General features: G+C 39.2%; 1 protein-coding gene across 11 annotated transcripts in view; it reads left to right on the top strand.

Annotated features, from left to right (window-relative positions):
• Positions 1–13,778, top strand: part of LOC118421649 (potassium channel subfamily T member 2-like) — a 151,816-nt gene that overhangs the window by 18,801 nt on the left and 119,237 nt on the right. The window contains exon 1 of one of the 11 annotated variants that reach the window (XM_035829074.1): positions 3,344–3,577. The exons of 9 other annotated variants lie outside the window; for them this stretch is intronic. In XM_035829074.1, the coding sequence (XP_035684967.1) occupies positions 3,570–3,577 (8 nt within the window). In that variant the 5' untranslated portion in view covers positions 3,344–3,569. Of the gene's footprint in view, positions 1–3,343; positions 3,578–8,706; positions 8,823–13,778 lie in introns of those variants that run through there. One more of the 11 variants, XM_035829073.1, reaches the window with a different exon arrangement.

Here is a 13,778-nt window from a genome sequence, read left to right as displayed (position 1 = left end):
GGGATTTGAAACAATATTTGTAATGAGTCTGAAATATTTAAAGTAAAATACTATTTCAGTCACTACAGTTCTAAATTGTTCAGACAATTGAAGATGAAAGTTTGAACATGTCTGAACCTAATTTTTTTTTGAAAGTAACAATATCATAATCTCTTTATCTAGAATACTTTTCTTTCAAACATCGATGTGTTTTGGTCATTGTTGGAACATGTTTCAACAATTGACGTCATTTTCCCCTCTATGAAAACTTTTAACAAAGCTACTATGCTGGGTCCGTTGTTTGGGTCTTGTATACCTATTTTCAGATTTTCTTTAGTAGACACTGGTAGCTCTTTTATGAGAAGGTGGCAGACAGACACAATTTCCTCCAGGGATGTGTGAATTGCCCTCTTCCCAGCGCACTGACACAGTTACATAATATTGTTTCAATGTTCGAACATGTGATTAACTAATGAGGAATCCATGTTGGAACAGTTTAGAAACTAACAAAAATAATGTATTTGATGTTTAAAATGTTTCTAACATTTAAACAGAATTCAATACAGCCTTGCTGTTATGATGATAAGAATAAGAAAAGTGCGTAGGAAGCATTTAAAGATATTCATTAGAAATCTAACTGACTTGTAAGAATACGCCCCTGCGATTATTACTGAATCACCCCTACATAATGATTTGTTACTGTGTGACGACGACATATGTTGCAATTACCCGTACTACTGTAGTTCAGCCAAATGTCGTGACATCTTATTGTTCAGTCTATATTTCTAAAAGAGATGGGATCCTTCGTCTTCCACTGATTCGGAAGAAGACAAAGCAGAAAATAAAGTCAGTATGTTCACTAGAGTAGTCACATGCTATATTGTTCTACGTTATTTATCTAACTATCATATTGCATGTACTTGCAAGTAGCCCCGGCAGAGGCTTTACCACCTTAACGTATCTTTATTGTTAACATAACAGATCTGAAGAATCAGAGGTAGGTCTTATTACCTCCATGAATACATTTTCACTAGTGTTTGTGTCTGTGTATCAGTGTGTCTGTGTGTCTGTGAACAAGATGACTAAAGGACGGCCGGATTGATTGATTTCATATTTGGTGTATTTGTGGGGTGTGACTAAAGCTGAAATTGATTAGATTTTGGGCCCCCAATGGGCTTTCCTCGTATTTCAGCGGAACTTTCGGTTTTGATACTTCGCGTTCGAATTTCTCAACAGCTATGATCACGATTTGGGGATATTAGATATAATTAGGTAAGTAAGATAAATATTTTGCTCAGGAAGAAGTGAAGTAAGTTTGGGCCACCTAGCGACTAAGTTTGAGATTGCAGGGGCATGTCATGGACGTAATCAAAGTCCATCCTATAAGCCTATCGTGGGTTGTGGGCCATGCATGTTTGAGCAAAAACTATATGGGCTTCGCCTTCATAGTATGTTTTGCACTGTGTTAGCAGCGCGTCTTCCTTGTATTATTGCAAATACATATGGAACATATGAGGCCCTTCACAGAGTTATGAAAAGGAGCATGGATATTCCACACAAGGCACGCAGATTATCCCTATGGAAAATTGGCGTGGGTCTTTTGGGGGCCTTCTTCACGCTTGGAGAAATTGATATCATGGAGACCCTGGGTCACCGCCCTGCATACCCGTTAACGTTGAACACGTAGCTATACAATCATAAAACATGTGCATATACATAGCATCGTTATTATCAAACACGCGTACGTAGCTAAACAATCATAAAAATTTATAGATCGCGGTTTTTTTAATCAAACACGTAGTTAAGCAATGATGGAAGCATAATATCGCTGTATTTTGATAAACACGTACCTAAACAATCGTGAAAATATTTTTTTTCAAACACGTAGCTTAGCAATCGTAAAAACATAGGATCGCTTTTTTTATCAAACACGTAGCTAAACAATCATAAAAATACAGAAAATATATCAAACACAAAGCCTAACAATTATAAAAACATAGGTTCGTTGTTTTTGTATCAAATAATGTAGCTAAACTATAATAAAAACATAGGATGGCTGTTCTTTTATCAGAGACGTAAGTTGACAATCATAAAAACAGCATTGCTGTTTTCATCAACACTAAGCGAAACAAACATGAAAAACATAGGATCTGTATTGTTTTTTCATTAAACACGTAGCTTAACAATCATAAAAATATAGCATCTCTGTTTGTTTTATCAAATATGGAGATAAAATATGGAGATAAAACAGAGCCTCGCTGTTTTCTCCAAAACTCAAAACCATCTTTAAGTTTGCTTATCCGTGGCATGAAGCTATTGTACCATCTATGATAAATTGTGTGCATACGGTGCGTGTACATGTGTCTCCAGGATTTGGCTAAATAATGATCTCTCTTTATCACTTCGAAATAGAATATTCCCGGTGGAACGAAGCTTCAAATTGTTCTGAGTTTCAGATAAGGTGATGTTTGCCTCAGAATGTAACGCTAGTTCACCTTTATCCATATGGTAACCTATATCCGTTGATTTTAAGAACGAGATATTTCGGGAAATCTTGTTGATGGACGTTGGTTTCAATGTTTGAAATATTTTTGTAGCATTCTAGTCTGAAACAACCGTCTATCGACTTGATATCCCTAAATACTCCGATTTTATATACAACGGATAAAGGTTACTCCGCGGATAAAGGTGAACTGCCATTACAATCTTTCCTGTTTCTCACAGTTTCTCAAACACAAGGAGAAATAAAAACGTATGTTGGACATTTGCTCACGATATTGGCAGCTAGGGGGAAATATATTATTTCTTCATTATATCACACTTATCATTCTGCTCAATTTACCAATCAGTAAAGACGTCCCGCCCAAACAATTTATAAAATTATGATGACCGAAGCGTTAGAAAAATTACCTTGGTATCTAGGCAGTATTTCGTAAAACACCAAAGATTAGGGATAAAAAGCACAGCTAAAAGCTGCTCATTTTTTATCCTTGAATAATGTTCGTTAAAAATCGTTGGGTTTGAAACGTGACGCATTTAAACCTTTTACAATCTATCGCAGGACCTAACACTTTTTACAGACGCTATAAGTTACCTTATGGGCGCCATAACCAAACTCTCTTCACTTACAGAACGGCTTAAAAACATATTTTCCTCAGGCAAAGGCATTAAGGAAAATAGAGTCTATTTTCTTGAAACATCGTAAAAATACATCACGCAAACACCTACCGGGTTCAAATTTAGGGAACGCCTATAAATTGTGCATTGAAAAAAAAAACGAGTTCGCCGATGCCTCCCTGTTAAAAGACAGTTAATGGTTGCCCCCCGTGACTAGGCAGCGTAATGGTACAGAAGGTTTCTCGTAAACCGTACGTATAAGCCAGGACCGCCGTTCAGAGAACAAGGCTTGCTCAAATATCCCACAAGGGAGTGAACTACCTCAGCCTCACGGTCGCGTATTTTGTGTACGGGCTGATACGGCGTATGCACATCGCAGACAACCTCGACCACACGCACTGTATACTCGAAAGCCAGGAGGAAATACCTACTAGTTCCCGTCGTGGTCAACTTGATGTTCTCCATATTTGGCGATGATGGGGTAAGATGCTGTTCATTTCATCATTTATTCAGTTATCGGGCCACCGTTGGCAAGGTCGGAGAATGAAGAAATATTGTCGAATGTATTTTCTAAAAATGCATTTCTCTTCATAGATTAATAATAGTGTTTGACCCAAGAACTGAATGGCCTTTCCGTAACAGATTGTATTTGATGTAGCTGTTGAGTACGACCGCTAACCCATGCTAGGCAACCAGCGATAACCATACTGTAGGTTGTCGTTATTACAATGCTGAACGGGGCAATCATGGGATCGTATTATGCATTTGGAGACACAGGTGCTTTTATGCGCTTTAAATTAGCTCAGGTAATTCACAAGGTGCACGATGTACGGAAAAATCTTTAGATCTTGAGATGAAATACAACTGGTACATGGTAACCAGGTGATCATTTTCAAGAAACGAAGATGAATTGTCGAGTAAGTATTTGAATTCTTAGAGGAAACGATGACAAAATCTTGTATATGTAGACATTATGTCTGGTTTTAGTCTAAATAATCACCCATTTATATTCCATGAATGTGTAACAAGTGGCGAACGTGTACTCGAATGTCATTCAGATCAGTGTTTTGCTGTAACGACGCCGGACCCGATATTGTCATCAAATATGTTTAACGTACCTCCGGGTATATAATTCCTCCCTATCAATCTTCCTAAGGGAAAACCTATCAAACTAATACTTCTACTTATGACCCACTTGTCTACGAAGCGCAGGATAGGATTAAACGCACGTAGTTGTATCGAAAGGTCGACTAATTTGTCATATAATGAGATTTAGTGCATTAGGAAAGACGACGGACAGAAAATGATTTGGTCCGGATTAACATCAAATATGTATTTTGGTGATACCTAATACTGACATCCATACTTTACGTACATGAATAAATATATTCCAGGGTGAATATGGCGAAGTTTGTTACATAAAGTATGTTGCTAGATGTACATAAATTGTCTATGTATATCATGATACCTATATCGACCAGATTGTATTCGTTGTACGACCGCCGTACTTAGGGGACTCGTGGGATAGTCGTGAGTGTGTCGTACAAAATTTTACTGTCTTGTTGAGGAAAAGGTTATCCTGGATCCTTGTCGGTGGTTGGCACTGCTTGAATATTCTAGGCATCAAAATATTAAAATTGCCTACGACGTATGTGTCCATACAAACGTGGCATTCAGCGGTCACCTTAACGCTAGTTCACCTTTACCCGTTGGGTAACCTATATTCGCACTCTTGTGGAGTGATGCATTAACGATGTTCATATTGTCATGATGTTATAATCGACTGTACAAACAATGCGTATGGCATGTAGGATACATGTTTTTAATAAGGCCGTTTTGTTTACCTTTAGGTTATTATATTCCCCATGGAGTCACATTTATGTTGAGCACACAAGCAGAACAAACAGCATAAATCATTTATATGAATGCAGCCTGTGGGAAATTATACTATATCAATGATCAAACAGATAATAAACAGATGTAAGATGCTAGCATGGATAGATAGATGGAAAAAAATCATCAAAAGCAATCTATGAATTGACGTTGCATTGTAGCAGACAAGAGTGTGAAATGATGCACATGTTGGTACCATTAGGTGTGTGGACTGAAACATATTTCTTAATTCGGCACCGACCAAAAAATGAACAAGATCGGGACATATCTCAGCTCATGTTATACATACATACATCAACGACCGGAGGTCGGGACCAGGCTAGTACGCATTTCACCCCATAGAGCCCTATCTAATAACATTGCTTGTTATAGGTTCACAAAATCAATACCAGAGTCGCTAGTTAAAGTGTCCGTAAAAGTCAAACTTCTGCAATGTACCCGACCACTCGGTTTCCATAGGAGAACTGCTGAGCTCAACAACAAATTTTACCCTTCGATGAGTCAGCGTCTGAGACAGCCGTGGTTGACTTCCATAAACAAGAACCATATTTCACGTTATATTTAGCTTCATGATAAAGTGGTGCCCCCTTTACAAGTCTTCCAGCCAACTTTATCTCCAAAAGATTAGGGTGGGATTAGACACTATTTAGTTCGTATCCTTAATGAGTATCTCTAATACGGAGATAACATCATCTTCCTGATAGCACTGACACTCATTTGAGTGATGTGTGGAAGCAGTTATCTTAGGCCTTGGAAAGTTAATGTTATGTTTCTGTGTGGTCCTAAAAAAATTGAAAAATTGGTTAGAATCTCATTTTTCATTTCAAATTTCGAAAGCCACCCTACAAAGAAGTTTAACAATGTAAAAGTGTAATGTATTTTAGCATCATAGTTTATTCATACCGACATGCATTGTACAAGAAACATGTTATATCAATATAACTTTAATGAAAGACGTTTATTGTACATTTATGCTTAAAAAATTGTACATTTATGCTAAAAAAAGTACAGGTCATAGCCACAAGGCACAATTTCATACAAAAAAATCTTTCTATATCTACAGAGACTACTATATGCTAGTGTATACAGGTTCAACTTCTTCTCGCTTTTTAAGACATGTTTATCGAGTTGCATAAGGAATATGAATTTTTCCTTACCATTTATATAACGGAAATTAGGAAACATGTACATGAATAAAGAAGTACAATCCTTATTACATATTCGATTCGATTCTTTGATCGACAGTTCAGAGCCTTAGTCTATAAAAAGTCTGTCCTGTACTTCATCACTTTGATAGTATATCGAAAATTCCATCATTCCAAAAATAGACTAGCATTAGCAGTTGTTTTTTTGCCTGGGGCAGTCGGATAACTCAAAACACAATATTGTTTTCCAAGGCTTTACTAGCGATATGAAAGGCGCGGGTACAAGATATGGATCATATTACTTTGTGTTCTATGTTGTCGAGTCGCTAATACCATCCCATCTACGGGATAGGGAGAATATAAAATGGTCTAATGACAGGTCTTTTTCATCATTATGGTGTTTACATTTCATCATATTAGCACGTTTCCGCAGTAAAGTGATACAAAGTTATGTAAAATGTAGACGCAATTTACAGATAACACACACTCAGACTTGATTTATTTAGCTTTTAGGCCACAGCAAGTAAATTCTATGGATGACATCCTTTACAGGCTGAATGATATGAGAGAGGGTAAAAAAGACAAGATGGGTAAAAGACACAAGATGGCAAATTTTCAAATGTTTGCATGAGTAGCAAGGAAGCTTATTTGTGTGTGTGTGTGTGTGTGTGTGTGTGTGTGTGTGTGTGTGTGCGTGTGTGTATAGTGTGTGTGTGTGTGTGTGTGTATGTGTGGATAAAACGCACTCAAGCTATAACGAACTCTTATACGAAGATAGACAACGTCATCAAAGGGATATAGACTCCTAGGTGCCTTTGACCCCTTACTGCAGACACGAGTGGTCTATAGCGAGCTTTTAACTTAGGCCACAACTAGTAATGGCCACAACTAGTTATGGATGACATCCTCTGCAGACTGCATAAATGTGGGATAGGGCGAGAAAAACAAGATGGGTAATAAAACAAGATGGTTAGATTTTCAAAATCGACACTCATGGCTTTCATATTGGTGCCACTTTTACAACTATCTAGCAAATTTCACTTCTACAACTACAGTCAGGCTACCTCTCTAGTGTCAATTCTACAAACAATCAGATCACAACACAACCTAGTGAATTTTTGTTGTCTGACCACCCCTGAAGAATAAAAAAAAATTCGAATCGCTCTAGTGTCAATTCTACATACAACTATTAGGTTACAACACAACAAAAAGTTTTTTTTTCTGAAATGAGGTGGCAATTAATGAGCACGTGGATGTCATCCACAGAATCTACTTGATGTGGCCTTACTAAGCGTTTTAAGGTTCACATCACGTGCGTATTCTTTTCATGATAAATTTGATAATACAACCTTTATCTTTGCCTGACCAATATAGAAACTACTTTATCTATTTATTTCTTTATCTTTTAATACTCTATGCTTGGACCGCGATATCTATGCATGGCAATACCATAGTGCATTTTTGGCATCATTATCTATGTGAGACTTCCACAGGAATGAATGGGCCAGCTAATTAAATTCTATAGTCACGCAGTAGTCTATATTTGTACTGAATCATGTGATAGCTAATTGTGTTGATAGATCCAGCGTGAAATGCTATATAAGGAGTTGCTGGAAGGCTCTACAGCTGACAGCCGGCACAACATCTCACCGAGATGTTTTATTTTTATAATCAGTAACCTTAAGGTGGTATCTCACTGCACTTGGGGCACAGGTGCGGCCCTGCGGGGTTCGTTCACAGCGGCACTGTTGTGTTATTTTCGTCGATATTTTTGTAATTTAGATATTTCTTAATACGTAAAAGTATAACTTAGAGGACAACAAAATAAACAAACGTAAGAAAATTCGTTCTTTAGCCATGAGTGTAGTTGCCAGCATGGCCAGTGATACCAGTCTTCTTTTACTACACTAGTGCAAACAGGAATGAATATCTTATTGGCTGTGATGCCATTTTGTCACTTTAATTCTTGTTACAACGTTTATGGTGTCTATTTTGAAACTTTGCCATCTTGCTTCATATACCCACCTTGCTTTTTTTGCACCATCTCACTTCATTCAGTCTATAGAGGATGTCATCCATAGAATTTACTTGCTGTGGCCTTAAGGGATAATAACGGAGGCAAGAATGTAGAGACAGCATACATAGCAAAGATAACATTACTTGCACCAGGAAAATTATGGGTGAAATATAAAAAACGAAGCATCTTTAATCTATTTAGCATGGTCCATGCCTAAGACGTAATGTTACCCCGGCACATCGCCATTTTTTTTCATGTCAGCCAGGTACAAGAAATTAGTCAACGTTGACTGGTTAGTTGATAAACGATGAGCATTCCTCTTTTACGTTTTCAGAAAAATAGATCAAGGAAGACGTTCAATAAACCCATCTACTGCCTTCAAAGTCTGCTGTGATTAAGCTTGCTTGTTGCCCGTCTTTTTCTGTATCTCAAGCCCGTCTCCTGATTTGTACGGACAACTAGAATGAATGATTGCTTCTAAAGTGCTACCGGAGTAAAGCTCATAAGACGGGCACATGTTGCCGCATTGTTGGCATTTTGCCAGAGCTCTGAGCTGAGAAAGACCAGACAGATACATCGATCTGCAACGGGTTTCCCCATTAGAACTGGTTGCTTTACGTCTTTCAGAGCTTCAATGATTGTAACAGTCATCTTGGATCAATGACAGACAGGTATGTTACATTTTTAAAAACACGTTTGAACTTGATTGGATTGCTGTCTTCTTTATCTGTTTCTAGGTGTAAACGACAGGATTCCAACTCATACACTGCTACGTGACGAATTCTTACCATTATTCTTAACTGTAAGAATTTGTCTTCAAGACCGTTTACGTATTGTATAAGTTTAGGATTTGGCACATATTCGTGTGCATGCTTGAGATCACTGAAATGCAACAGCGTGCTTACCTAAGAACTGCAGCGGTTTTCCATTTCATAGACACGATCGAAGCTTTCTCATGCGTAACTAGTACATTCTTCATGAAACGTATCTTGAATTTTCGAGGTATGGAAAATGTGTTCATATAAAACATTGGCTCTTAGGCTTACATTTGCGTTCATGCGCTTTCATGCAGGGTTAAGGTACGTTATTGCAAACTAGAGTGCGGTGCAGCCCTGTCCGTAATGGTCCTTTGACCCATTATCGAGGATGATTTGCATACGTTGCACCCCGTGTAATTTTACGAGGTAGAGCTTGAAAAGAATGATGGATGTTTTATTGCCATCAGGGGCCAAAAGGGGGACGCGGGAAGGACTTAATCTCTTAAGACCTGGATTTAGTGGCCTGTCTGTGGAATGTTGGACTCTTTTCCGTCAAGGATCTTAACAGCACCATGAATGAGAATTGCCTAAGCCCCTATTTTATTCTCTTTCCAATCGCCATTGTGGCAAACCGAAATTGTGGATTAGAGTGGTAGGCATGACTAAACTTTCAAGTCGATATTTTTCCTCCTTTGGTCTAGAAAACGGGAAATATTGTTCCGATGGAATGTGCACAGAACTATGTGTTACAAGACAAAAGTATCATCATTTACCATTTATACGACCTGATCTTGTTTTTGCATTCGACCGCTCCAATGTCTGCTTATGACTACAGGCTTGAGGTAGTACTTAACTGCACTTGGGGCACCAGTGCGGCACTGCAGGGTTAGAAAGATTGCTAAAAAAATTTCAGAGATAAAGAACGTTTTGTGTATGTTATGGTCTTCTGGGTCATACTTTTATGTATTACGCAATATCTAAATTATACAAATAATCGGTGAAAATAACACACCCCAGTGCCGCGACGGTGCCCCAAATGCAGTGAGATACCACCTTTAGATATTCAAGTTACGCATGCCTCCTAGCACGTAGACAAGACGTCGGCGCTACAGGTCTTGGACAATTACCTGATCAAATGCCTTAACACTAGGTTAACCGTTCTGAAAAAAATGCTGGCGGCACTGGCCTTTGAAAAGCTGACCTTTTGGAATATGCAGGACTTCCAAAAGATACACGATATAACGCGTATAACTTAATCACGCTCTAGATGATCAAAATGAGCTCGTTTTTGAAACGAAAGGCCTTTTAGATCATCTGTTTACATATGAAAAGCTTTTTTTTTAAAGTACAGAAATATCTTTTGAATGTTTACAGTAAGAACTTGAACAAAGAGACTAATAATTTGATCACGCTCTAGATGATGAAACCGAGCTCGTTTTTGTAAATGAAAGCCCTCTTATATAATCTATTTACTTATCAAAGGTTTTTTTTTCAAAATCAAGAAATATCTTTTGAATGCTTACAGTAAGGACTTGAGAATATCACACAGTGCGATGCGTATTTGTTACCAGTGACAGCTACCAACGGAGGAGGCTATTGATTGCGTGTAAACATTCATAGAGGGCGATCCTTGCATACTCAGAAAAGGTCAATAAGATGCTTTCCCGGCACAAGTACGTCTCCATGCCGATGGTAGGGATTCAAAGAGAATCTAATTAAAATCTGTGGGTTCATATCCTTACTGATTTGACTGCCAATTCTTGACCTGACTGTTGTATCCACGCCCTTGGGACACCCCTGTAGCGTACTAGTATATTGACGAACTTGCTACAAAGTCAACTATTTGACAACACTTTGATGGATGTGGGGTTGTGTGGCGCAATCGGCAGGGTGTTCGATCACAACCCATAGGTTCTGGGTTCGAATCCGTTGACGTGCCACCGATCTTGTGCCATTGAGAAAGTCACTTAACACGAATTTCCTCACCTCACTCAGGTGGAAATGAGTACCTAGCTTCGGTAAGTGCCGTCCCTAGGATAGGATGTTTAATGGAGGTCCCGTGTTGAGGAGAGCCACGCCTCAAGCATGTTAAAAAAAAAACCGAACTTTTTTTTTCTAAATCAGGTTCGTAGGGCCTGATGTTACCATCATGGTGATGAAGAGCGGCCCATAGCGATAACTGTAGCAGCTTCTCTTCTCCCTAAGTCAGAAACATCAAGCTTAAGCAAGCTTGACTTCACTGACTCAATAGGCGAAGCAGGGGTTACGAGGCTGCTCGGGAAATTCCCTACCCCATTTTGGCCGGAATGGTTTGATACGCTCACATCGCACCATCGCACATGTGGCGGGTTCTTTTACGTGCCCGGGGTGTGGCTCTCCCCAAACACGGACCTCCATTTTATAACGTCCTATCCGAGGGACGACTCATTTTCACTTGAGTAAAGTGAGGAAAGTCGTGTAAAGTGCCTTTCCCAAGGGCACAATACCGGCAACACGGCAGGCGGATTCGAACCGGCGACCTCTCGGTCACGGGCCGAATACACTACCACTGTGCTACGCGGCCCCAGACACTTATAACTTATCGAAAAGAGTAGGGGCCCTTTCCAGTGTGAGTGGATCAAATAAACCTGTCTGGATATGAAGCTTGTACTGTTCCGTACAAACCTGGTATGGTGTGCTACTTTAATTTAGTAGGCCGGTTTACCGGGTACTCAATACAAACAAAAAATACCTTCTCCAAAGACGTACTTAGAGAGTAATCAATGGAATAAGAAAGTTCTGTACTTAAAATTTAACTTACAAAGGCAGCTACGAGAGTGTTGATCTGTATCAAATGCGTGAAAGAGTCTCAATAACACTTGAGTATATGATTAATGGCTTCACTTGTGTTTCCTTGTATCAGAAACGCCAGGCATCTTCATGCCCTGATAATAACTAGATTACAAGCCACTAATGAGACCACAAGGGATGCAATTATCAAAAAACAGAAAGGTTAAACCTAACAAAGTGTGACGATATCTTTATATAAATGTCTGCGATGACGACGGTACCATTTCCCAAATGCATGATCATGAATTGAGATCCATAACTATCTTCAGAGTTACAGAAACGTTTAACGTGTCGTTTTTGCAGAAGCCGTTTTATTGCACAGCCTATTTGCCAGCGTATTTCGTGCAATAATCCGGCTGGTGCAATAATGCAAAGTTATCCAGCTGAACCGCATCGGTTTTGGGATGCCGCGCACTTAACAGAAGTGTGCGTTTATCCGGTGTGCAATTAACTGGCTTCTACTGTACTTCTACATGTCATTCTACAGATCGATTTCTGCTTTAGGTCTCCAGAGCGTGGCAATACGGCAATATGGCAGTTGTCAAGTCCATCGGGTGATTCCCAAAATGCCTCTAGATCTCAGGGTATTGATGTATACTTAACTAACCATAGCTCGTGCTTACTCCCGTGGTGCAAAAAGCTATAGATACTGATCCTGGTCTTGGGATGTGTGAAGTAATCTTGACAGTTCTTTTACCAGAAGAGAAGGTTCATATGTGGTGCAGTTTTTGCGGTTCTCGTCATTTTTTTCAAGTGACAAAGCTTTCAACACAATGCAAAAGGAAAAAAAATACTACACAATGCTTATCTCCAAGCAGATCCAACGGTAGCACAAGATAGTGTCAAGACAAAAGCTGCAGCTGTTAGAGGAGTGAAGCCGGATAAGGGGTGTGTTTCGCTACCGGACACTTCTTGGCTGACTACACTCCTTGGCCAGTTTGGTACTATCTTATGACATTGTACGATCTGCTTGGAAATTACGCAATGCAGCTTTTTCTCGACTCAACAGCGCATATATTACAGGAATGCTATTCCGTATCCGCAACCACTGCAGGCTTATAACGATGGGGATATTTCAAGAATATCAGATACGAAAGCATCCGTAACATCTGGTACCACTGACGTTTGAACTTCCGTTTCGTACGCATGAAGTGTGATGAACTATGTAGAGACGGGCCATGTTGGACATGCTAGTAAAACAAGGGGCTCTACAATACAGTCGACCAAGCCGACACGCTCTCACGACCAGCAGTTTGTATAACCCGACGGTAGAACAGTGTACCGCAAGTCTTCCTTCTTGCCACGTACAGTCAGGGACAGGAACTTGCTGTTGAAGCCCCCACTATTGACACTTTTGTGTCAATGGCCTCCGAACTTATCTGAATACGTGAACTTGGGCTGGTGACCTCGCTTCCCTTCATTTACAAGTGACAGAATTAACAGCTGGTTGATAGCGGTCACTTCCAAAGGAAGAGGAAGACGACATGAGTCATCGGTCGAAAACCGCAAGTTTCCAGGAAGACCAAAGGTAAATCACCTTGTGCATCCATACCTGGATCTCTTAATGTCGACTTGTCTGGTACTGTTACATCATGCTATACTGAAGCGCCAGAAGGCGTAAGTGCACTTAGACTGCAAGAGAATCTGCTATATAGAACCCAATCACCAATCTGGCACAGAGGACACAGCGTCGATAAATCGAATTTCTGTTCATCATTGGAATGTGTATTTTTATATTACATGTATGTGTCGACTCATGAATGACATTTTGATAGAATGTCAATCAATCATATGAAGAATATGAAAATAAACAGCAAGGAATATTCTATATATTACGTTATCCTTGAAATGAAAAATGATTTCATTTGTATCAATTTTCAGAGGCAATTTGGGACTTATCACATTATAATCTTTGTTTCCCCAATTGATTTAAATAATAAAGACAAAACCATATTTGTAATGAGAAAATTTTTGGTTATGAAATAACAAGTTTACCATCACTTTGACGGTAGGAAAAGTCGAATTCACTAGCAGCTTATA

Source organism: Branchiostoma floridae, chromosome 8, assembly GCF_000003815.2.
Source record: "Branchiostoma floridae strain S238N-H82 chromosome 8, Bfl_VNyyK, whole genome shotgun sequence".
Classification (NCBI taxonomy): Eukaryota; Metazoa; Chordata; class Leptocardii; order Amphioxiformes; family Branchiostomatidae; genus Branchiostoma; species Branchiostoma floridae.
The sequence above is the reverse complement of the archived record's forward strand: the minus strand, read 5'-3'. Positions and strand labels throughout refer to the sequence as shown.